This window comes from Eublepharis macularius, chromosome 10 (assembly GCF_028583425.1).
Source record: "Eublepharis macularius isolate TG4126 chromosome 10, MPM_Emac_v1.0, whole genome shotgun sequence".
Lineage (NCBI taxonomy): Eukaryota > Metazoa > Chordata > Lepidosauria > Squamata > Eublepharidae > Eublepharis > Eublepharis macularius.
In genome coordinates, this window is record NC_072799.1 from 55,139,965 (window position 1) to 55,165,330 (window position 25,366).

At 39.0% G+C, this 25,366-nt stretch overlaps 1 protein-coding gene across 3 annotated transcripts in view; it reads right to left on the minus strand.

Moving 5' to 3' along the window:
- Window positions 1-25,366, minus strand: part of NR3C2 (nuclear receptor subfamily 3 group C member 2) — a 208,972-nt gene that overhangs the window by 44,194 nt on the left and 139,412 nt on the right. For all 3 annotated transcript variants that reach the window (XM_054989700.1, XM_054989701.1, XM_054989699.1), the window contains one exon: window positions 2,810-2,926. In XM_054989700.1, the coding sequence (XP_054845675.1) occupies window positions 2,810-2,926 (117 nt within the window). The remainder of the gene's footprint in view (window positions 1-2,809; window positions 2,927-25,366) is intronic.

The following is a 25,366-nucleotide window of genomic DNA, read 5'->3' on the forward strand; positions in this document are numbered from 1 at the left end:
ACGTATCAGTTTAATATCAACTATATAATTACCAATGCAACCGCTGTTAGCAACTTGGATTTACTTGCAGATCTATTTTTGAAGCACAGCCAGGTGCTGCCTCATTTATGAAACTGACAAGATCAAGACCCTAGGTGGTCTGGTTTCAGGCTACAGGGACTCTTAGAGATTATATTACAGGCCAGACTGAACATGCTCTAAACGACAATATGGAAGACAAATAAGTAAATCAGTGGCCATCATTTTTTGAGGAGAAATAATCCTTTAATACTCTTCATGGCCAGGGAATCTTTACAATCCATTACAGCAGTTAGAACAAATAAACAATGTACTGACAAAACAAAATCACCATTAAAAAAACTGAACAAAAGTTTACAGAAACTTGAGATATCCTACTGATCTTATTTGAATGTTTATTAATATTAATATCATCATCACCATCATTATTACTGAACCAGTGTAATGTAGAGGATTAGGTAACTGATTAGTAGACCCAGGTTCAAATTCTCGTGAAATGCACTGGTGATCTGGGCCAGTCATCTTCTCTCATCCTAACCTTCCTCAAAGGAAAAAATGGAAGAAGAGGAGAACCACGTATACCTCCTCTAAGCTCCTTGGAGGAAGAATTGAATAAAAACTGCAAATCAATAACAGCTAACAACTGAATGTTTTCTTTTGCAAATAGCACTCAATTTAACACAGTTCTCAACATAGCTTGTATGGAATACCCTAATGCCCCCCTTGGGTTCTCACAGAAACTATTCTTTTTTCACACAAATTTTATTGAAAGGTTTTTAAAAACAGATGGAGAGTTTTAAAAAGGTAAGAAAAAAACCATAAAGAAAAAAGAAATGAACACACACACACACACACACACACACATGAAAAACTTTCTATTTTCTCTACAACAAATATCAGCATAATTACAGAATTCACACTTATACTTCTGTTATAGTCCTTCCCCCACCCCCTTACACTTCAAAGCCACAAATCATTAGTTCATTTTTTTTCAGTTTCACGCACAAAGTCAATGGGGGTTTCCAATTTGTTATAAATGTAGATAATGTCTTCTCTCTAATCAAAGCAGGAAGTTGAGCCATTTCAGCTAACTCCATCATCTTTACAATCCATTCCTCTATTGTAGGCAATATCAGACTCTTCCAATTTTGAGCATATAATAGCCTCGCTGCTGTTGTCATATATAAAAATAAAATACCACGTCAATTTTTCAGCTGTCTATCCATTAATCCCAACAAAATAGCTGGTTTAAATTGTATATTAATCTTCAAGATTTTCTGTATTATCATATGGACTTGTGTCCAAAAATTTTTAACTTTGTCACAAGTCTACCAAAGATGATAAAATGTCCCTTCATGCTGTTCACATTTCCAACATTTATTTGGAATATTTTTTATACATTTTAGCTAGTTTTTCTGGAGACATATACTAACAATACACCATTTTACTCACAGAAACTATTCTCATGCCACAGAAAGTATACATTTGGTTGAAATGTAGATCTCCGCATAAAAATTACTTATTATATCCAAGCATTTTACTACATCCTAACATTACTGACCTTCATGGTGTCATCAGCAATTCCGATTCACCAATTCAACAATATATTTGCATTGTGAATAACTAACTAACAAAAGTAAGGTGCTATTTTCCAGTCTAACTTAAAAGGAACGAGACATACCCCACCAATAACTTTATAAATTATTTCTTAATAAAAAATTAAAAGGCCTGGCATTTCTAAATTATATTTCAGGGTCAGTGAGAAATTGAACAGTTAAATAATCAGATTTCTGCTTCATTCCACCTTAATTTCCCTAGCACTATCCTGTCTAAATATTCTCCTGCTAACAGTTCAAACAATTTTTGAACAGTTTTTCAGCCTTTACCTGCTGTTGCTTCCTTACTCAACTATTTCCCTTTGCCTGACCTTACTTACTCCAAAGAGCCAATTCCCTAGTCTTCCTAACCAGTCTTGCCCCTCATTCCCACTATTGCTTGTGGCCTTTATCTTTGTTCATCCCCCTGTTAAACAGCAGCTTCTTCAGCTTCCTTTCCCTCTTTCATTACGATCACTGTTATCCATCCAGGTTCCCTACTGCTTCTCATTAAGTATTCTCGAGCAATCCTATAATAAAGGTGCTTCGTTCCAAATGCAAGGAAAAGAAATATAGACCTTTGTTCTACCTGTCATTTGCTCAGTATTCAACGCAGAGAATTCTATAAAAGGGATTTCCCATGATATTAAACTAATTGAAACTTACATTCCCCAAAAGCTGGTACAGATGTTGAAGTATTTCCTTATTATCTCATAACACAGATGAGAAAATTATATAATTATTATCATTTATCATTATTATCATCAGCACCATTTTAAAAATTCAATTCAAGTTTAAGTTTAATAGTTTAAATGTCTACCTTTTTGGTCTTTAAAGTAACAGGAAATCTGGCAGATAAGACACAGCTTAACATTTCCTGTGGTTAAATCTATTTTGATGTTCTTTTAGTATGTTCTCACAGCATCCCCCAAAACCTGTACAATTCCTGAAGTTTTAATCCTCTTAGCAGTGAGAAATTCCACTAAAATTACTGTCATCATCTAACACCCACCTTACTTATTCTGAGCTATAAAATACATATTTCAAAAAAGTCAGAATGAAAACAAGGTTTTAGTAGCTTTAGTACAATACTTTTTCATAGCTGAGTAACTTAGAATAAAACTTCTCAGATCACTCATGTTTAAAACATTTTTGTCCAATAAACTAAACTGAATATTTATTAATCATATGCTTACCTCCTAAATTCATTCCAGCTTGAAGACATTTCTGTAATCGGCAAGCTGGGCAGTTTTTCCTCCGAATCTTATCAATTATACAGTCATTCCGTCCTGCACATAAATAATTGTGCTGCCCTGCATTAAAAAAATAAAATAAAAAGCATAAGCTATAATATACTACATGCTGTTACTATATAGGTCATCATCCAGCATTGTTGACCTACAAATGTAAAGAAACATTTTTTTTCATTTTGTAGCTCTTTATTATTTATTTTAAAATTTGAAACCACCAGTGCCCTAATGGCAGCTCAAAAGTACCTCAGAGCCTGCTAAACCCAGTCAAAGGTCCATCTATTCCAACACTGAGATTTCCACAGTGTACAAGATGCTCCTGGAAGATCAACAAGTTTAGACAAATTCTCAAAAGCCTACGAGTTGCGGTTAACCATGAAAGTTGCAGAAAGCCATGAAATCTGCACTTTCAGAGGCAATATACCTTGAATACCGCACGGGGAATATCACAGTATGGACATCCTGTGCTGGATCTGGCAGCCTGTCAATGGAAGGTCCTGATGGCTGCAGGTCTTCCCTGTCTCTCCCCACACAAGCCATTTCCAACCCCAGAAAAGATTATTCCCAAGGTCACGGGATAGGACCTACATGAAGTAATAGCCATGTGGGTCAGAAAATTTCAGTGAGGAGCTGGAAGGGGGAAAGTAGTTTCCTCCTGTCTTTTCCATAAGCTGAGTTCCCTGACAGAAGAGGAAGAAAGAATCTATTTCCTCTGCTTTCCCCTCCCTACTCCACGTGAGTTCTCTGATCGCAGGAATGAGCTCTCCTTCTGCCAGAGGAAAGGGGAGCCAGGATGGTGGGTGGTCCTGCACAGTCCTCACATGGTCTTTGAGCCAGAGGGAACAATCCTAAGCAGCTCTCCTCAGAAGTATGCTACACAATGGGGTTTCCTGCAAAGAACGCGTCCTGAGGGTTTCAGCCCTAACTGGGAGTAGGGTGTTGGCTCCGCTCTGATGGAGACTTTCCCTGAAACCTTTTGGCCTTGATTGGAAACAGAATGATGAACTAATGGGCCATCAATCTGATCCAGCAGATTCCTAAGAGGTGAAATATTAGTCCTTATATATTTATCAGGCTCTAATAAAATGTTTGCTTTCTACTGAGTTCTATAAATACAAGGTATCCACATGTGGTTTCTTTGGATTGATAAAAGGCTAGCTCTGCTAGATCTCAACCACAGGAACCCATTTTGTTCCTTAAAACTCTGTATGTGTCTGCGGACATGTAAAAAAAATGGGTAAATTTTAAAACAGCTTTTTAAAATGTATAGATATGTGCATAGTTAGCACAAGAGCATAATTTGTGCTTGCAGCAGAAACTGCAATATGATTAGATTGTTATCAGTTCTCTGTGCTTTCCTAGGAACTATTATTCACACAGAAATATTTCATAGGCCCTGCTTGTGATACACTGGACTCGATTCAACTATTATACCTATTATATATTATTATCTTCAAAGTCCCACACAGGTATAATTAATCCTAAATTGAACAAGGTATGTATTGACTGTGGCATATTAAATGCTACAGGGCAAGTTTACATTCAGTCAACTAAGAATATCTTGTCACTTTTTCCTTTATAATACATATCATCTTCTCATGGATGATAGACACAGAATGCATAGGAAAATCCCTTACAATATCTTTTTGTAATTAACAAAATTAAATATAAAGAAATCTACATTAAAAACAATCTACTGTCCAGTCCAAATTTTGATTATATACAAGGACACAGGAAGGCAGCAGCTGAATTCTCAAAGTGTGATGCCAAAGAAAGCTCATTTAAATTATTCAGGCTTCCAATTGCAGAACAATTAGAATGAAGGTCAATAATTGGCAGCCATCAAGGAAACCTCCCAGCATCTCAGTTGCCAGCTTTCTTCCTCCATGTTTACTGAAATGGCTTGAAGGAAGAGCTGGAGAGAAAAAAGCGAGGAGGGAGAAAGACAAGGAAGATTTTCTTCTTTCTCTTCCCTTCCCCCTCAGTTTTCTTGTTCTACTTTCTCACAGACCCCTTTCTTCCTCTGCCCCAGTCAAGACTCAAGAATAACCTAAGGTGGGTGGTCACTGAAGGAGTAATCTTGTATCCTACCACCCATATCTGGTCAACAGAGCCATAACTGAACAGTTAAGGAAGTTTCTTTGCACTCCTGTCTAGAATGAGTGAGGTAATACTTCCCAACTCCTATAAAAACGTGTGTCAGGTTTGGTTGTTGGTCTGAGAAACAGATTATGAGATCTGCCCTTACTAAGCAACAGATACTATGAAACATTCTTACTAAACATATCCTTCCCCCTCAACTGTTCTGTTTAGTCAAAATACTGCTAAGCAAAGCAAGCCACGCTTGCTTAATCAAATCTCCCTCTTCCTACCACTTTATCTTAAAATACCTGGAAAAAAGGTTTCCTCATTTTAAGCAAGTAAAAAGCTGTAGCCCTTCCATATTGTGCTAAATATATGGCAAGGGTCTAGTTTACCCAAAATACAGCAAATTCTATTGCGCCCATGGGTGTGTGGGCACAGAAAGAATGATACTGGCCACCCTACAGTTTATGATTACAATGTAACAGCCACTGTTTCTCTTGCTTCATTGACTTGACTATTTGGTAGTAGCCAAGGCATAGCCCCTGTCACAGAATCCAATTATAGCATGCCCTAGGAGCCAGTACAATACGTGAGTCTGTCACTTGGGCTCCCTGGGATCAGCCATAAAAACAAGTTAGAGCAGAGTGTCATCAGCATATAGGTGAAAATCCAGTCGAAATTTCCAAGATGACATCACCCAGCAGTTTCATGTAGATTTTAAAGAGCACAGGAGACAAATGGAACCTAGCAATACTCCTTGGCTGAGCAGCAGTCTGCTAACACCATGTTCTGAAGCCTAGCCAGACAGGACCAGAACCACAGCAGAACAGTGCCTACTATCAGCCTGGAAAGGTGGTCTGGAAGAATACCATGATAAATGGTATCAAAAGAGGTCCAGGAGAATCAACGGGGTTGTCATTCAGGAAAGCTTAAAGATGGTCAGCCACCACCAGTTCAATCACCTTGCTCAAGAATGGAACATTTGAGACTGGTTGATAGTCACTGAACTTTCCTGAGTCTAGGGTAGGGTTCTTTAGAAACAGATGCACCACAGCCTGTTTCAAGGCTGGGGCAACCACCCTCTCTTAGGGAGGCATTAACTACCTCTCAGACCCAGACCCACACATCTACCGAGAAAATTTAAGTAACCGGAATCAGCAAGATGGTAGAACTTGAACCTCCAAGGATCCTGTCCACATACTGAGGCTAAATAAACTGAAATGTTTCCTTAACATTTCCCAATGCCAGCCCCTGGCACCATCTCACCCTGTTACTGCTAATGTCAAGTCCAAGTTGGAATGAATGTGATTTTAACTGCAAAGTGCTGAACAAAACAATCAGAGCAGTCACCAAGCAACCTACTTTCTTCTGCAGGCCAGATCCCAACAGGCCTCTGACTTCCTGGAAGAGATTCGCTGTGCAGATGCAGTGGTGGTGGGAAAGTGTTGGGGGGGAGGGGGGTTGCCACCAACACTGCTATGGAGCATGCTTTAAAATGAGCTTTTACCCCTGTTTTATATGATTCATCCTGAGTCTTCCCCCCTTGCTACCTGGGCTACTTGGGCTCTAATACTTGACAGAGGACACCTAGGGGCAGTTCTGTCAACAACCCAGATCATTTCCTCATTCCAGAGATCAACTAGGCCTTTGACAGGAGCACCAACCACATCAACAGGAAAATTCCCCAGAGCCATCCGAAAGTCATTTCGATTCATCCTGTTCCAGAGGTGGATCATTTTAATAGATCCTTCACCAGAGTTTTGGTATCCCTGTGAGACTAAACCTGAGGTATATTAGCTGTTGGCAAGTCGAAACGCAAGTATAAAAAAAGAATTTCTGGATAATACTAGCACATGTTAAAAATAAATATGATATGCCTGATGCATGTATACAGATGACCCCAGGAGTTCACTAGAAAAACTACCTCTGCTCTTTTTTGCTAACTAATAGTTTGGAATCAAGACAGGATTCACATTCACTAAGCTGACTTAGCTGAATTGCAGCCCTACAGCTACCTTAAATTCTCATACTTATTTGGGGTCTTGTTTCAGTTTTGAAACTGGCTGTTTTAATTATTTGCCCAGCAGAATGGAATGAAAATATACTGTGGAAAATCAGTAAGAAAAGGCAGGGGCAGAGGGGATGCAACTCTTGTAAATCTAGTTCTGAAACGGGCCTTTCTCTGTAACGGAAGAATCTTGTCCTCCTTGCCATAACCCAATAAAGTAGTTATACTGGTGCAGCACAGAATCAAATACTTTCACTTCAGCCTTCCTTTTCTGCTCACCTGACTGCACGAGAAATACAAGTTTTTCCGTCTGCTTTCAAGTTATCACCTCTCACTCAAATCAGTGTTGTTACACTGTCAAATATCTGCAGCCTCTGAACTCATAAAACATGACTGCTAAAGAGTTTATCATTATCGTGGTATCACTTACAGTTCTGAGAACATCCTTTACAGGAGCACTATGCTTTTAAAAGTGAACCAAATACACTTATGTATATTTTATATATAGGATACTAGTTCCCCATTTCAACAGTGATGCTCTTAAATATTTTTTACAATGACCACTATTGAAAATGTTTATACACCAGTTTTTAAAACCTATATTTAATTTCACTGCAAAAAAAGTCCAAAAAAAATATTTTTATTTTTTCAGTGCACTCTGCATTTAAATTTTAAAGACTCTTTCTTGTACAGAGAAAGGAATTTTTTCAGCAGTTGCCAACTGCCCAGCAACAGCAGCCTATGTTTGCACTCACTATTTTAGGCGACATCACATGTCAATTACATAACCTTGTTTTACTGCTCTTGAACTGGTTAGAACAACCTGGGAAACAGATCAGGGCAGTCCCTTGAAATTCTGCAATGCAAATTAAACCACATGTCCAAATCTCTACCACTTTATAAAATATTGCATCTGTGCTCATTCTTTCTCCATAATCAGTTACTTATTATTAGAACAGACTAAAACTTATGGCATTCACTTCTCCAATTCTGTTTAAACCAGTGCAGTCTGATTAGGTCATCGTTACAGTAAAATGATAAACAATCATCCATGTTGCTCACATTTCTGTATGCTAATTTACAAAAGGTAGATCAAGGGTACAACCATAGTTTGAAATGCATTTAGGGTGATTTGCTGAACAAAACTGCTAGCATTTGGTGATGGCTAAAAAGATCTAAAGCCCAGAGACCATATCACAAAGAAAAACATTCCCATGCAAATTGTCAGTAAAGGTACAAGAAAGATACAATGATCTGAAATACCACAAAAACACAGGTGATGGATTTTTATATGTTCAATATGTTCATTTTCGAACTTGTATGACAGTTCAGTTGCTGCAATACCACTGTATACATGTATACCTCCCTCCTCTCTCTCACACACACAAATTATGACTTTGCAAGCTATCAATTGTTATACCCCATTCAAAGTTCTGAAATTTTAGTTTACAGTTAGAATAGTTCTTGGGTATCTTTATGATTCTGTTTTGTACCTGCCAAATCCACCCAGTAATGCTTGGCCTTTAACCAGAGACTTCTAAATTAGCAGCAATGCTGCTGGGCCAAACAATACACAACTATTACAAAATCCTGACGACAGATCACGTATATGAGGAATACTCCTCTACTACTCAAAAGAAAAAATAAGGCTGGAGAGTCCACAACAGATTATCAATTCCAATTATCCTTCCACAAATAGTCCTTTTCACTTCTCTATTTGTAGGTATCATGTTGCAACTCCCAGATGGGAGACAGCAGAAGGACCATCCAGCCAAAGAGGAGGAGGGGTCTGCAGCTGCTGAGAATCACTCGACAGGGGGCTAGCTGCTCTCCTGTTTCTGCAATCTTCCTCAAGAGCATTCAGAACAGCAAGAATCTCTGTCTCCAGTTAGTCAACTGGCAACTATCTACAATGAATGGCCATAGTAGGCTTCCCAGACACAGTCAAGAGGTGAAAGGATAATTAGAATGGATAATCTGTTGTAGACTCTCCAGACTCATTTTTCTTTTGAGTAGTAGAAGAGTACTCCTCATATACGTGATCTGTCTTCAGGATTTTGTAATAGTTGTGCATAATTACCGCAGGATGTGAATCGTATATTGAATTATCGCCTTATGTATTGCATGCACGTTGCACTTTATTAGTATAAATATATGTTATTGAATCTTTTGAATTAATTGCCTTTGCACGGTGCACTCTAAGATTCGTAGCAATTCTTCACAGTTCTGCAGGAGATCTTTGATCTTCTTTCTGCCTGCTTATTCCGTGGTTTTCCTCTCCTGTGTTGTATTGAGCTAAACAATACTGCTGCTTCTGCTTCTCAAAAATGCCTCTCTGCGAGGTTGACTTCCGGTTTGGGATTCATGGAGGTCTAACGCAGCTCCATTTGTGGAGCTGACCGGATTGCCGTTTTAACCGGCCGGAGGGGTGAAAATAACCCGCGGCCGACTGCTCTCAGGCGGGGAGCAGGCAAAGAACGCTCAAGACCCTAGGGTGAGTTAGATCTCGGACGAGGGGGGGCTCTACACAAGGAGTCTCCCCCCCGATCCTTGAGGTCCCACCTTGCGACGGGTCGGCTATAATCTCTGCGGCAATTTTGGGGCCAATTCGGCTGGCATAAGACCTACATACCCAAGCTTCGATCGGGGAGGGAAGTCGAGAGGAGAATTTAAGATCGAAACAGCGATTACAACCCGAGAAAGCTGGAGAGAAGGTAAAGATCGCTATCTCTTGAAACGGGACAGATTGACAAAAACAGAGAGGAAAGAAAGTAGACTTTTAAACTGCAACAGACTAGCGAAAAGGAGGTGAAGACTCGGCAGGAGTTGTATTTTAAAAGAGACTAAGTTTAAAGAAGTTATTACAAAAATCGGACTATTGTTTTGAATACCTGTGGTTTTGGAGCTGTGGGAAAAAGACACCATCGCGAGACCTGCTGTGGGAAGACGGGAGACAGGAAGTGCGTAACAACAATAGAGTGGCTGGAGGGAAGCGGCCCTTGCCAAAGGACAGGAAGTGGGGAATCGCCATCTTTGAAAGTGGAAGGGTCGTGGCTTCAGCGGAAGAGGAAGTAGGCCATCTTGGATTATAATAACATAGAGAAACCATAGAGAAAAGACGCCCGACATTTTGGATATAAAAAATTAATTTTGGCAAAGATTGGGACATTTAAAAAAAAGGAAAACGTTTAATTATACGCCACGGAGCTGAGGAAGAGAGCAGATTCGTGGGAGCGAGCTAAAGCAAGCCCCACGATGTCGAAAAAAGAGTGGCAATCGGCAATAGAAAACTTGGACAAAAAACTTATAGACATGATGAAAGAACTTAAGGACACGAAATTGGAGCTTATTAAAGAGGTCAAGGAAGTTACACAGACAGTAAAGTCGGAGCTGTCAGAAGTGAAAAAAGGTGTGGAAACGATTAGCAGTGAATTACAAGGAACGCAGCAGAGAGTTAAAACAGTAGAAGACGCGATGGAGAATTTAATAGACACGCAACAAACAGAGATGAGGCTGGTGAAGGGGAGGATGTCAGTTGCAGAAACTAAACACATGGAGAAGCAGCTTCGTTTTCGTGGTCTGCCAGAAGTGGAAGGGAAGTCAGCGCAAGAACAGATGACTGAGGTGCTGGCTGATTACCTGGGGAAGGAGGAGGAGGAAATTGCGGCTATCCTAGATGTGGCGTATCGTGTGAACTCGAGAATTGCAACCCAGAGGAAACTACCAAGGGATGTGATTGTGCAGTTTACAACTAGAAATATGAAAGAGAGGATTGTGACCAAACAATTTCAAGATCCATTGGAGATTGATGGCAAGACGATTATTATAATGAAGGAACTGCCCAGATCAGTGTTATTGGACAGGAAAAAATATAGAGTGCTAATTCAGACTTTGAAGGACATGAATATCAGATACAGATGGGAGTTACCGGAAGGAGTGTCCTTTGAGTTTGGAGGGGCAAAAAAACGCATCAGATCTGAGCGGGAGATGGAGAGATTTATCAAGGACAATGAAAAAGACTTACCAACAAAACCATGAATATGGAGTGTAAAGTATTATCTTGGAATGTAAATGGACTAAACTCACCGAATAAGAGAAAAAATATTTTTCATTGGCTACTAAAACAAAAATGTGATATTGTTTGTTTGCAGGAGACCCACATTAGAAAACAGGATGTAAAATATTTAAAATCTGGAAAATTGGGCAAAGAATTTGTAGCGGCTTCCAACAAGAAAAAAAGAGGAGTGGTGTTGTATATAAAAGAGGAGCTGCAGCCAAAATTTGTTATGAGAGATGTGGAAGCTAGATTTGTAGCAGTGGAATGTAATTGGAACTTAAAGAGAGTGTTGGTAGTCGGACTTTATGCACCTAACGGTGCAAAGGAAAGCTTCTTTGAGGACTTAAGGAAGCATCTAGACGATCTTGTATATGACCAGATAATTCTTGCTGGAGATTTCAATGGAGTGACAGATTTGGAATTAGACAAAAAGACTACAAAAGCACAAAAGAAAAGAGGACTATTGCCAAAGCTTTTTTTTGAGTTGATTCAACAAGAGACTCTCGAAGACGTATGGAGGAGAGAATATCCTAAAACCAAACAGTTTACTTTTTATTCTGCAAGGCATTTTACATTATCAAGAATTGATATGATCTGGGCCTCAAAGGACTTAGCGCTATGGACTAAGGAGGTAGAAATAATGCCGATGGTAGGCTCAGATCACAACCCAATTATGTGGAAATTTGGAAAAAGGAGAAAAAGGAAAGCCTGGAGAATAAATGAGGACCTGTTACAGGAAAGTGAGAATATGGAAACACTGAGAAGAGAGACTAAGTTTTTTATACAATACAACGTGAATAAAGAAGTACCAACCAGTAAAGTTTGGGACGCGTATAAGGCGGTTGTAAGGGGCATACTAATGGACTTAAATGGTAGAGCAAGGAAAAAGAAAGAGGAGAAAAGACAAGAGATTGAGGAGAAAATAAAGGCCAAAGAAGTACAGTTAAAAAAGAGACCAGGGAAAAAGAAAATACATCAGGAAATCAAAATTCTTCAAGAACAGTTAACAGCAATGAGTAACAAAGAATTGGAGTGGAACCTTAAAAGACTGAATCAAAAAGCTTTTGAGGGTGCTAATAAACCTGGGAAATATTTGGCATGGCAATTAAAGAAGAAAAGGGAAAAGAAAATAATAAATAAAATTTGTGAAGAAAACAAAACGTATTTGGAGCAGACTACCATTAGCAGAGCCTTTTATAAATTTTACGCTAAGCTGTATAATAAAAAAGAAGTAAATAAAGAATCAATAGCATCATATTTGGAGAAAACCAAACTTCCAGAGATCTCGGAAGCTTGGAGAAATAAGCTGAACAGTGAAGTAACTGATGAGGAAATAAATATGGCAATACAATCCGCAAATCTAGGAAAGGCGCCAGGGCCAGATGGACTTACGGCTAAATTTTATAAGACAATGGCCAATGAACTGGCACCATTCCTAAAAGAGGTGATGAACGGAGTTTTTAGGGATCAAAGAATTCCAGACACTTGGAGCGAAGCGAATATATCATTGATCCCAAAAGAGGGCCAAGATCTGACTAGCGTGAAAAATTATAGGCCTATATCACTACTCAATAATGACTATAAAATTTTTGCGAAGATATTGGCGGAGAGATTGAAGGGGTGGCTCTCGGAAGTCATAGAGGAGGAACAAGCAGGCTTTTTGCCAGACAGACAAATAAGAGACAACTTAAGGACAGTGATCAATGCTATTGAATACTACGACAAGCGTTGTGACAAAGAGGTTGGTTTCTTCTTTGTAGACGCTGAAAAAGCGTTTGACAATTTAAACTGGGACTTTATGTTTGCCACTATGGAAAAGCTACAACTGGGAGAAAGATTCGTCAGAGCAATCAAGGAAATCTATAGAGACCAGACTGCAGCAATTGTAGTGAATGATGAATTGACCAAAAAATTGACGATTAGTAAAGGAACAAGACAAGGTTGCCCGTTATCTCCATTGTTGTTCATTTTAGTATTGGAGATTCTGATGATACAAATTCGACAAGATGAGGAAATACGAGGAATAAAAATAAAGGACTATTCATATAAGGTCAGAGCATTTGCAGACGACATAATGTTAATTGTAGAAGACCCACTGGAGAACATGCCAAAAGTGATAGACAAGATCAAGGAGTTTGGAGATTTGGCAGGTTTCTTCATTAACAAAAAGAAGTCAAAGATATTATGCAAAAACATGACTAAGCAGAAACAACAATTGTTAATGGAAACAACGGATTGTGAAGTAACTAGTAAGGTGAAATACTTGGGAGTTGAGCTGACTGCAAAAAATATAGATTTGTTCAAGAATAATTATGAAAAATTATGGACTCAGATAGAGAGAGACTTGATCAAATGGAATAGATTGAACCTGTCATGGTTGGGCAGGATTGCAGCAGTTAAGATGAATGTGTTACCAAGAGTAATGTTTTTGTTACAGACAATACCAATCATCAGAGACTCTAAACAATTTGAAAAATGGCAGAGGAAAATATCAGATTTTGTTTGGGCAGGCAAGAAGCCTCGAGTGAAAGTAAAAGTTTTACAAGATGCAAAGGAGAGAGGCGGAATGCAACTGCCCAATCTGAGACTTTACCATGATGCAATCTGCCTAGTTTGGCTAAAAGAGTGGATGACATTAAAGAATAAGAAACTATTAGCCCTAGAGGGATATAAAAAAATTTTTGGATGGCACGCATACCTATGGCATGACAAAGTAAAGGTCAACTCGATGTTCCTGCATCATTTTGTAAGGAGAAGTCTATTTATAATCTGGAAGAAGTATAGAACTTACCTACAAGAAGGAACCCCCTTGTGGGTGGTTCCATATGAGGTGATAGATCCGAGAGCTGTGGATAATGAACAACAATGTTTAACGTACAAAGAAATAACTAAGATTGAAGTATCCAAACTTAGAATAAAGACGCAAGAGGAACTATCACCTAACTATGATTGGTTTCAGTATAGACAGATTAGAGACTTATACAACTCAGACTTGGCAAAAGGGGGCATACGAACAGAGAACTCGGAACTAGAGCAGACCCTTCTTAAAGAAGACAAGAAAAGAATATCCAAGGTATACCAAGTATTGCTGAAATGGTATACTGAGGATGAGATAGTTAAAACACAGATGGTGAAATGGGCTATAAATTTCAATAAAGAAATAACAATGGAGGCATGGGAATACTTGTGGAAAACTACAATGAAGACAACGACATGTATCAATATTAAAGAGAACATTTTCAAAATGATCTATCGTTGGTACATGACACCAAAGAAGATTGCGCTAGGGAATTTGAATACTTCTAATAAATGCTGGAAATGTAAGAAACATGAGGGCTCCCTCTATCATATGTGGTGGTCGTGTGAGGTAGCTAGGCAGTTCTGGGGGGAAATAATAAGAGAAATGAGTGAAATTTTACAGTTTCAAATAAATAAGAACCCAGAACTCCTGCTGCTAAACTTGGGAATGGAGGGAATTCCAGCCCATCATAGGACGTTGATTTTTCATATGACTGCAGCAGCTAGACTTTTGTATGCGCAGAAATGGAAAGTACAAGAAGTACCAACTATTGAAGATTGGATCTACAAATTGCTGTATATGGCTGAAATGGACAAGATGACAAGAAAACTGAGAGATCTGGACTCAGGGCAGTTCAACACAGACTGGGAGAAGCTGAAACAATACCTGGAGAAGAAATGGGAGGTGGGAGGAAAACTGTGGCAGTTTGAGAACTACTGAAATATAATAAAAGTATAAAAGAGAGGGGTGACTTTACCGGGGGAGGAAGAGAAATGTGAATTTATAAGCAGTTAGATTAATTGATTGAGATATATATAGATATGTATAGGTCAATTGATAGAGAATAATTAATGATAAGGTTTAAACATGAGGATTGACTAACTAACAATATTTTCTTTCTTTGACAAGATTTATATGCACCAAACTGAATGTATAGAAGAGTTAAATTGATTGAGTATCTGAGGAGTTATATAGAATTACCATAAAAAGTTGAAATGAGTAATATATAGAGAACAAATCAAATTGTTTGATTTAAATGTGGGAAATTTTTATGGTTTATGATATATAGGTTTATATAGAATTATTCAAAACTGGAAAATGGGATAAATTGTTTATCTAAAGACGTATAGTTTGGGTGTATAATAATTAAAGGAGTTAATGATGCACTGCTTAATATAATGGAGAATGTATATCTGTTTTAGACAGAGGAATTTAATAGAAGTAAGGGAAAAGGGACAGAGGGTGGGAAAGCTGTTGGAAGTCAACAAAAGGGGGGGAAAGGGAGGGGGTTAGAAACGAAAAATTAGGGGAAAATTGATTGTAATGTAAAAATAAAAATGTTCTAACCCAATAAAAAATTTTTCAAAAAAAAAAAAATGCCTCTCTGCTTTGCCTATTGTTACTTGAGGAATTCCTGATCCAGCATGGATTTCCACTGCTGCAGATGGTTTTACATACAAATTCTCATTCTACGTATGTTGAGTCAATAAAACTTTGGCCATTTCTTCATGGGCTATTTGCCCTGGATTCAATGCTATTGGGAGGCATTTTTCCCAGCTTCCCCACAGTGTCATGGTGCAATAGTGCCTCTCTCAGGGTTCCCCCAGCTCTTCACCAATTTTTTTTCAAACTTGTTTTGCTGTAAAGTTTTGGGAAAGTCTGCAGTAAATCCTGGATAGCTGCCTTGTGGTGGGAAGTCTTCCTGCACACATAACTGCCATTTCCCTGACCCTGTCCCTTAGGTGACCTTTTCCTCCCCCTACCACCAGGGGGATTTTTTGTTTTTGTTTTAAATATCATTGTATCAATATACCATTGTAACAATATGCATAATAGGTTGTGTGAATTCCCAGCTTTCATTTTTTTAAAAAGTCTATCTCCTTCCATTGTAAAGACATAAGGGGGAAAGCATATCTCCACACAGGAGTAGAAGTTTACTTCAGAGAGAGAGGGGGGAGGCTAAAGGACTGAGGCAGGGTAACTTCCCATGTGGAAGCCCTATCGCTGTTCTGCCGTATCAACAGCCACAGCAGCAGTGGGGAAATCACATAAGCCTGTCTTCCACATGGAAACCATCCTTGGTGTAGTGGTTAAGAGGGGCAAGATTCTAATCTGTAGAGCTGGGTTTGATTCCTCACTCCTCCACTTGAAGTCAGCTGGGCGACTTTGGGTCAGTCACAGCTCTTTGAGAGATCTCTCAGCTCCACCCACCTCACACGGTGATTGTTGTGAGGATAATGATAATATACTTTGTGTCAAGTTGTCCTGAAGGGCAGTATATGAATCAAATATTATTATTACCTTAGAAAGCATTTCTATTATTCCAAAAGAGAAAACATTTCACTGAAATTCCCCCCAGTGCTCTCCAAAATTTCCTGTTTTTTTAACACACGCTCCCCCCAAAAAGTACTAAGGAAAAAAACACTCCCTCCTCGAATTTCCAGGCTTTCATGTCGATACATGTACCTGTTGTGATCAACTGCATGGCTAAAGCCTGAAGAAATTTCTCTTAATTGCCCTAAACAACGGGAGATTTAAATCAAGAGGGACCCTGCCTGGAGCAAATATATAATGAGTCAATGAGCATTGTCTGAATTAGCAGGACACAATGTTCACGGTTCACAGATTTCTCCAATGACCTGAATCCCCTTCCACAATGCTTCACTTCCACCAGTTTTAAATCAAATATTTATGCTTTAATTGTGACTTTACCCAACCTTAGATGCATTATTAGTCATTTTCTTTTGTCTTAACACTATTCATTTCACCGAATATCTAGTTCTTTAGACTATTTTAACCCACTATGTTAAAATAAGAATGTTATTTGTCACTGAAAATGTTGGGCACAGGTTACACATGGCTTGAGCAGAACAGATTTCTGTTCGATTATACCCTTTATTTCATTTTTCTTTACTGACCTAGATAATTTTGACTACTTATTTATCTTCACTGTACTTTCTATTATTTATCCATTATCTCTTCTACTCTCTTGTTCTACCTCTAGCTTTAGTCTGAATATCTCTGCTGTTTCCTCTATCCATATCATGGCTTCTATTATTTTGCTGACTAAATGGAACTATTCTCAAGTAAGTGGACTGGGGACTGCAGCCAAAGTATTTTTATCAGCTATAGGGAGATCAGTTGTTAACTGCTTTTAGAAGATACAGTATTTCAGTTCCCTGCATTTTGTAATTTTTATACTCTCGCATTTCCTTTTAAGCCTATTATGTTAAAGTAACATACTACTTTAATTAAACTGATAAAATTTAAGCAACTTACAAAAGAACATGTTCAGACTATCATTTTTTCCAACAAAAATTGGTAAGCACTATGCATTTTGATTCCACATCTTTCATTATTTTACTCTATCATTTCCATTTCTTCAAAAACAATCTCTATAATCTATCCAAGGTAACATTCCTACAATAAACAATAAAGGCTACATCATCCAATATTATTACATGGTTGTTTAATATCACATTATCACAGTGCTAATGGTTCCTGGCACCAACTTGCTTCTTCCTCAAAGCAAACAGCCACTCCCAGCTTTACTCCATCACATCTGCACAGAGTGCAAAGAGTTCAGAAGTCTTCCTTTATGCCTACAAGGGACACTCATTTAGAACCAGCTTTATTGGAGGATGCTTATCCTGGAACCTCCTAACATTTTATTTGGCTTCAGCCCCACGCAGCAGCCATTTTGTGATGCGTCTTATCTATGTCAGCCATTTTGTGGTGACATCCACTACCTGTTCTCAAAATTCTAAATGTATCCACAAGTTAAACAAGGTTGGAGACCTCTATATAGGATCTAAATGTATCTATATTTTCAATCATCCATCAACCACTGACTTTTAGTGCTTTACTGAACAATTCTGTTTATGGCGTAAACTGTAACAACAGCAGTATTATTGTATCTTAGAGTCACATTGTTTGGTAACTTCTCCAGATTTCTACCGTCCATTTCAGTACACAGTAAGTAGTTCTTTCAAGTTTTTTTTAAAAAATTCCTAATTTGATATCTGATACAGGATGTTACCAAGTTTTCAACCTCAGCCCATACTTGGTCAACAAACAGTTTCACTGAGCTAAATTCTCAGATGGCTTTCGTGTGTGTGTGTGTGTGTTCATTCACCATTTCATTGCGGTACTATGATATAATTTTCAGTCATATTCAGCCACCTCACATTTTAAAATTCGCAAAACTCTTATCATTTGTAGCAGTTGTTAAAAATTCATTTAGTTTTGGTTCTTTGGTTATGACATCTGAAAAATCTGACTGACATTTATCATACCACCCAGCTTCTTCAGAATTTGTTCTTTCTCTTTAGGATTCTACAAGTATATATGCTCTGATTAGACCATAAACAATGGTTTGACTACTTTTGTGCACTAGTTTTTTTGCTGACATTTCTGTAGTAGTAGCCATTTTTGAATTCCTGGAGGTTATACAAAGATTTCTGAAAACTGCCATTAGTGGTTTATCATCTCTTTGGGTTTTTTTCCTGTAGAAGCGTATGTGAAATCTACATCCAAACATGACTGCCAAAATGTCTATTATATTTGACCCTAGTTCTGTTGAGTAGCTGTCAACGCTTTTAAGCACATGTAAAATTGGCATCTGTTGACACAGTTACTGGTTCTTTGAACCTACATAATTCAAAATAGGTGCTTGTGTTAGTAATCCTTTAAACTGTTTGAATACTGTCTTATGGATCAGCATCCAGTGGGCCAACAAATACATTAATGATGTTGCCAGCACTGTCACGTTCAATAAACCTTGCTAGAAAAGTGACTGTTCCCAAAAATCTTTGTAAATCAGCCTTAATCTTTGACCCAGCTATTCAACTGTGGTTGCTATTCCAATTCAGATGCATTGTTTTCAATTTACTTTGAATAAAATATGTTCAAGGGATTTTATTGAAACTGCAAATTTGTTCACCTTTGTTTGAGGTTCTTCTCTGTATACCTCTCTGAAACTCACCTCAATATTTCATTTTGCTGTCATGCTGTCTGTTTATTCCCCATCTCAATATATCACCTATATAAAACATACAGCACTATCAAGGCTCTAGATGCCTGCTGAATCATCTTTTAGTGTACCTGTGGAATTGAACAGTAATCTTGCAAATCTATATTTTTCAAAAGGTACAGTGTTTGGTTTTCCAGGACAACTGGTAGGCTGCTTTGTGAAACAGTATGCTGGACTATATGGATCACTGGTCTGATCCAGCAAGTTCTATTTATGTTCTTATGATACCTAGAATTTCAACTGAACCATTTGCATTTTAATCCTAAATATCAAATCATTTCAGGTTACAAGCATACGCTGTCTTTTCCTACAATATGTTACTAATCTGGCATTTAAATGTTGAACTGTTTCACCCTGCAATGCAATGTTAAGTTTTTAAGACCTAGCAGTAGGTGGGTAAAGGTGCCCCATGGCACAGAGTGGTAACCTGCAGTACTGCAGGCCAAGCTCTGCTCATCATGACCTGAGTTCGATCCTGGCAGAAGCTGGGTTCAGGTAGCTTGCTCAAGGTTGACTCAGCCTTCCATCCTTCCAAGGTTGGTAAAATGAGTACCCAGTTTCCTGGGGGTAAAGTGTAGATGACTGGGGAAGGCAATGGCAAACCACCCCGTAAAAAGTCTGCCAAGAAAATGTCATGATGTGACGTCCCCTCATGGATCAGTAATGACTCGGTGCTTGCACAGAGGTCTACCTTTATCTTTATCTTTTAGATAGTAGTTTAAAATTCACGGAATTGTGATCATGTCTGAAAAAACCCATACACTGCTAATTTTGAAGATATGAATAAGAAGTATTGATCAAGTGTTTTTCTTTTATTTTTACCAATGTAAATATATCTTTGTCTCGAGTTTCCTCTCTCTAGTTGTATACTTTTTAAGGAAAATTATTATATTCATCACATTTTCTTCTCCCCCTTCCCCAAAAAGCAGTGATTTATGCTATGGTTGATACTTCAGGCCTCTGTCACTTGTATATACTGCTGTGGTACATCTTTCAGTTTGGAGACTTTGTCAGTGGTTTTAGCTTCTAAAATACCCTTGCACTGTGGTACACCCCTTTCTGCTGCTGCTTCTCCAGTAAGGTTGCCAGCCTCTCAGTGGGGCTCGGAGATTTCCTCCCAGCATCACAACTGATCCTCAGACTACATTTTCACTGGAATGTCTGTGTTGGAGGGTGAACTCTATGGCATTATACCCTATTGATATTCGTCCCCTCACCAAACCCTACTGTCGCCAGGCTCTATACCCCAAGTCTTCATGAATTCCCTGGCACAGAGTTGGCAACCCAATCTCTAGCCCTCCACATAGTTTGTATCTCATGTGCCCATTGCATTGTCAAAGATGCATCCTCTCTCGGTAATCTGTCTTTCTTATTTTATATTACATGCTACATAATATTTAATAAACAGGTCACACAGTTCTTCAAATATACAAGTTTGTGTCAAATCAATATCTAATAGACCTATGTTTTCTCCTTCACTTGGTCCTCAAGTAAACCATTTCTTCTGGGTGCCCAAAAGTATTAATACAAACTTTATTTGACTCCTGATCAGCATTATCACAAAACTGAAAAGTATTAAATGCTTATCTTGCCTCATCAGTTAATGATGACTAAAGGCCTTCAACTTTGTTCCACTTGCAACTGCACGCATATCAAACTTTTGTTTCCATCTTTTAAATATATTCTCTACAACGTTTCCTTCAAACACTCATGTTCCAGCAGGTTTTAGAGCCCCCCCCCCCCTTTTGACTATGGCAAAAATATGAATTTGCTGCTGCACAGTTTGTAAAATAATGTCACAGGAAACTGAAGTGTGTATAAACAAATTCAATTAACACAGTATAACCCTTACAACAACTGATCTCAAAATAGCGGCTGTACAAGCATTGCCCAGAACTGCTTCCACTAACGTGCATCTATTCATAGAACACTTGGGTTTCAACTGTCAGTCTGAAGGAGCAGATGATGAATTCTAATCATGGAGGCCTCTGGAGAGGAGGGTATACACTTTCTAAACAAATAAACAAGGGAGAAGTCTTAGTCTGTTTAATGATTTGATTTGGGACATTGCTGTGAGGTAACATAACCAGCTGAAAATCTGGAAGGTCCCCCCTCCCCCGCCCTGCCATGCACAAATTTTGGAAACTTGTTTTATTTTCCTTGTTCATACATACCCATAACATAGATGACTATTCCTCTACATAAACTATCCCACATTTTACCATTTCAAGTACATCCAATGTTTCTTCTAAAAGATGAAGAAAGGGTTGGAAATATTTTCCATATATATATGTTCTAACTGCATACCCTTGAAAGGATGTACACTTAAAATGAAACCAAAGTAATTATGCATATGAGCAAGAAGACCCTTCAGGACTTCATCTCTGATGCACTTAATATATTGCATCATACAATACTACACTGCTACTTCACTCTGTTCTAATTAACTCTCCTGAGTGCTTTAAAAAGATGCAAACGTGGAATTATTCCCACTAGCCAAATGTGAACATCAATGCATAACCCACACATAACCTAATGATATAAATTAAATTTCATTCCTCAAAAGAAACCAAAATAACATGTGCTATATAGGACTGCAATATGTTGGACATTACAGAGACATATTATCTTGTAACTTTAGAAAGTTTCTCATGTCATTTCTTCTTCTTCTGTCCCGCCTTTCACCTCTTTTTATTGACAGCCTTGAATACTCAAGTGAAGCTCGAAAATTTCACCACAAAATGTACCCCTATATTCTCTTTATATAGAAGGAAAGAGGACAGTACTCAGAGCTCATCTTCCATAGACGATTCTGCCGATTATCAGATTATTTCCGTGACCATGATTGTCAAGCGTGTCTGTCAAAATATGCTTTTATTGATCTTCCGTCCTTCCCTCTATCTTTACAATTACATTATTTTTTTTACAGCAAGCCTTAATTTTTCCTTGTTGCACATGGATTATATAACATGCTCCAAAGGTTTACCACCACTCTCATTTGTTAAATATAGGTTTTAATGGATTTTAAATTGTCAGCAAAACATTTTCTATGCCTGTTAACTGAAAAAAATGTATTTATTTAGTTACAAACTGTGTAACAATTAAAAAGTATTTTTTAGATTCAGAATGCCTATAAAAATGGGGGGGGGGTAGTATTCTGAAGGTGACTTTCAAAGCCTTCTTAAACTTTGCTTTATGCCCTAATGAGGCCTAATAAAGGACTCTGTTTATTTAGATTAGCTTTATCAGGAAGATAAATGTTGGTCTTATCTTGTTCTGCTGGATGGTTCATTGAGTCAGTGGGGGTAGCAATAAAGAGGTGTAAGACAATATTAGCAGTGCTTTCAGTATCAAGTACTTAACATTTAGAAGCAAAAATCAAATTACAACATGAAAAAAATGTCACAATATGCCAGTCATTATTATTAAAGAATATCCACTTGTTCTAATGGGCCTCAGTGGACTGCAAACATTGCCTCCACAGGTGCTCCAGTGTACACCAGATCTAACCTATGGGTGAACTTCGGCATTCAGCCAGAATCTATGAGTTGCTGGCATCACATTTTTCAGTTGGAGATGCTAGAGCTTGGCCAGCCCTCTTTATGAGCTTTTGAGGAGTCAATCAGAGTAGGACCTGGCAAGGCTTCCCAATTGCCAGAGCCAGCCATTTTGCTGGATAAGATTGGTCAACATTCCCTCATTTTACAATTAGCTGGCTACTTCAGGAGTGGACTGAACAGACCTTTTGGGGGAGAAGTATCGTTTTCATCTAGGTTCATGCTGCTTGTGTAAGGATAGTTTGTTCAGATAAATAGGACTGGTCTTTGAGACTGGCTATGCCCTAGTGAAGGGCAATCAAGATTAGTGCAGGTTAGATGCTTCAGCTTAATTAAAACAGCAAGCATCCACAGGCATCTGTGAATGGGGGAACCTATCTAAACCACATAGTTCAGTTTGACCAGTCCAAGAAACTTGGAAGACAACTACCTCATGGCTAATCAACTTGGCTGCTGACCAGCTATGAGGGAACGGAAACGAACAGCCACTCATGGCACATTTTGTGCATACAGACAAGGAAATGTGATGTGCAGTTATCATACCACTCCAAACTATGAGCCAGGACGGTTCTGCCTAAAGATCAGCAAATCTATTGGGTAGTCTCTTAGGCAACCAGCACTAATAAGAATTAAAGTTTTAATACATAAATAAAAGTTTTAATAAACAATAACATTTTAATAAATCAAAGATTAGCTGTGAAACTCTGATGCTCGTTTTCTGGCAAGAAGCAACAATGTATGTAAAAAATAAGGTATGAATGAGTTCTTTGTATAAGTCAGAGCTTCTGTGAATATAACAAACTAGTGAATAGGAAAACTAGAACTCAACATATCCAATACAGAAATTCAACAAGGGCTAAATCAGAAATCAAACAAGACATAAGCAAAGACTGCTAAAATCATCAGAGCTTTTCAGTACAATCCTAAGAACAGTTACTCCACTCTAAACCCATTAAAATCAATGAGCTTAGACTGGAGTAACTCTTTTTAGGATTGCACTGTGGGTATGTTATATGTTTTATACAACATACACAAAATCAAATTTTTGTTCCAGAATAACTACCACCCCTAGATAAGCACACAGTACACAGATTATCACCCTTATCCTCTAGTGAAAGAGTATGAAACAAAGAGTTTACCATTCCTCATTCTGATTGTTAGTCCAAAAGTGGTTAATGTATGACAGGCAACCTAATTACAAAGAACATTGTGTAAAATACAAAGATTCCACACACCAATCTTAACATGAAATTTACACATGCACAAACAGGCTGTTCTTTGCCTTACCAGTTGGAATGAAGAGGCAGACACAAGTGCTGGGGATTAAAGGGCTGCTTTATTAAATCGTAACAACATATTTGTCAACACAGCAAGGGCCTAACTAGCGGTACAGGTCGGGCCCTGGGGTCACTCCAGGACCTCCGACCCGACCTGTATGGGCGACCCCCGACAGCCCCAGGTGTGAGCCATCCATGGTATGGCTGGGGCCCGGCCGGCCTAAGTGTTTCACCCCCTTAAAGCTCTCTCACCCAGCCGTACAGCTGCAGGGGGGGACCGGCTTGTCCAGGGGTTCCCCACCAGGGCATCTGACCTTGCAACTGGGCCGTACAGCAGCGAGCTGCTCCTGTCAGACCCCAATCCCCACCAATGAGGATATGCCAAGGGTGGTCACCAGCCCGCTCATATTTCCCAACTCCTACCTGCCACTGCTAAGGCCAAGCCTCTGCTTAGGCCATAGTGTACCACAGGTGGTGTAAAGCCACCCAAGCCCTTGCTGCATCTCCTCCAAATGTTGTTACTTCCGTCCCCTCAGTAGAGGTCAGCAATGTGGCCCAGTTTAGCAGATGGTGAGGGAGGCAATCCCCATTTCAAAAACTATAAGCGGAGTCTAGGGCCTCCGCTCGACCCCTCAACCAATTCCAATCTCCTCTCACAACATGTGTGAGGGCCTTGGAAAAAATGCAAACTGGGGCCCAAGCTTCATGCACACACCCGGCGGGGAAGCCTTGGGCCCCAACAACTACAGACTAATAACTGTATTTTATGCTTGTAAGATAGATTTCTATTTTTACTGTTTTTAACTTTGTATTGTGACGGCCTTTGGTCATATACAATTAAACATACTGACTGACTAACTTCAGACATCCCGCCCACAGGGGGATAACATGTGCACCCAGGCAAACCAGCCATGGGCCCAAAACAAGTCCAAGCCTCTTGCACACACCAGGTGGGGAGGCCTGGATCTTACAAATGCCAAGCTTCTTGCGCACATCCGGCAGGGAAGCCTTGGAACATTAAGAGCTGCGTACACAGAACCTGCAACAAACAAAACTTTCCACAATCCAGGCCCCAATCGGCAGTCATGCTTTCCAGCTGCCCCTAGAAAAAGAACACAACTATTAACAAAGCTGAGGGGCGAAGCAGCAGCAAACAGATAGCCTAGCTCCACCCCTCACGCAGATCCCCGTATGCAGGGGAAAGCGCCGCTACTGCCTCTTCCTCCTTCCAGAAGGACAAAATTCGGCCCTCAGCCATAGTGGCTGTTGCCGTCAGCCGCGAGTGCCGCATTGCAGGGACGGGTGCAGAAATGACGAGGCTTTAGAGCAGTTGCTGTCACACTTAACCAAAAACAGCATCAACTATTAGTCCCCAACCTAATCTAAACCATTGATCCACTGAGTTTTTCCTCAAGCACAATAACAACCACAAAGCATGGTTAAGATGTAACTGCAAACCAAGGGTTAC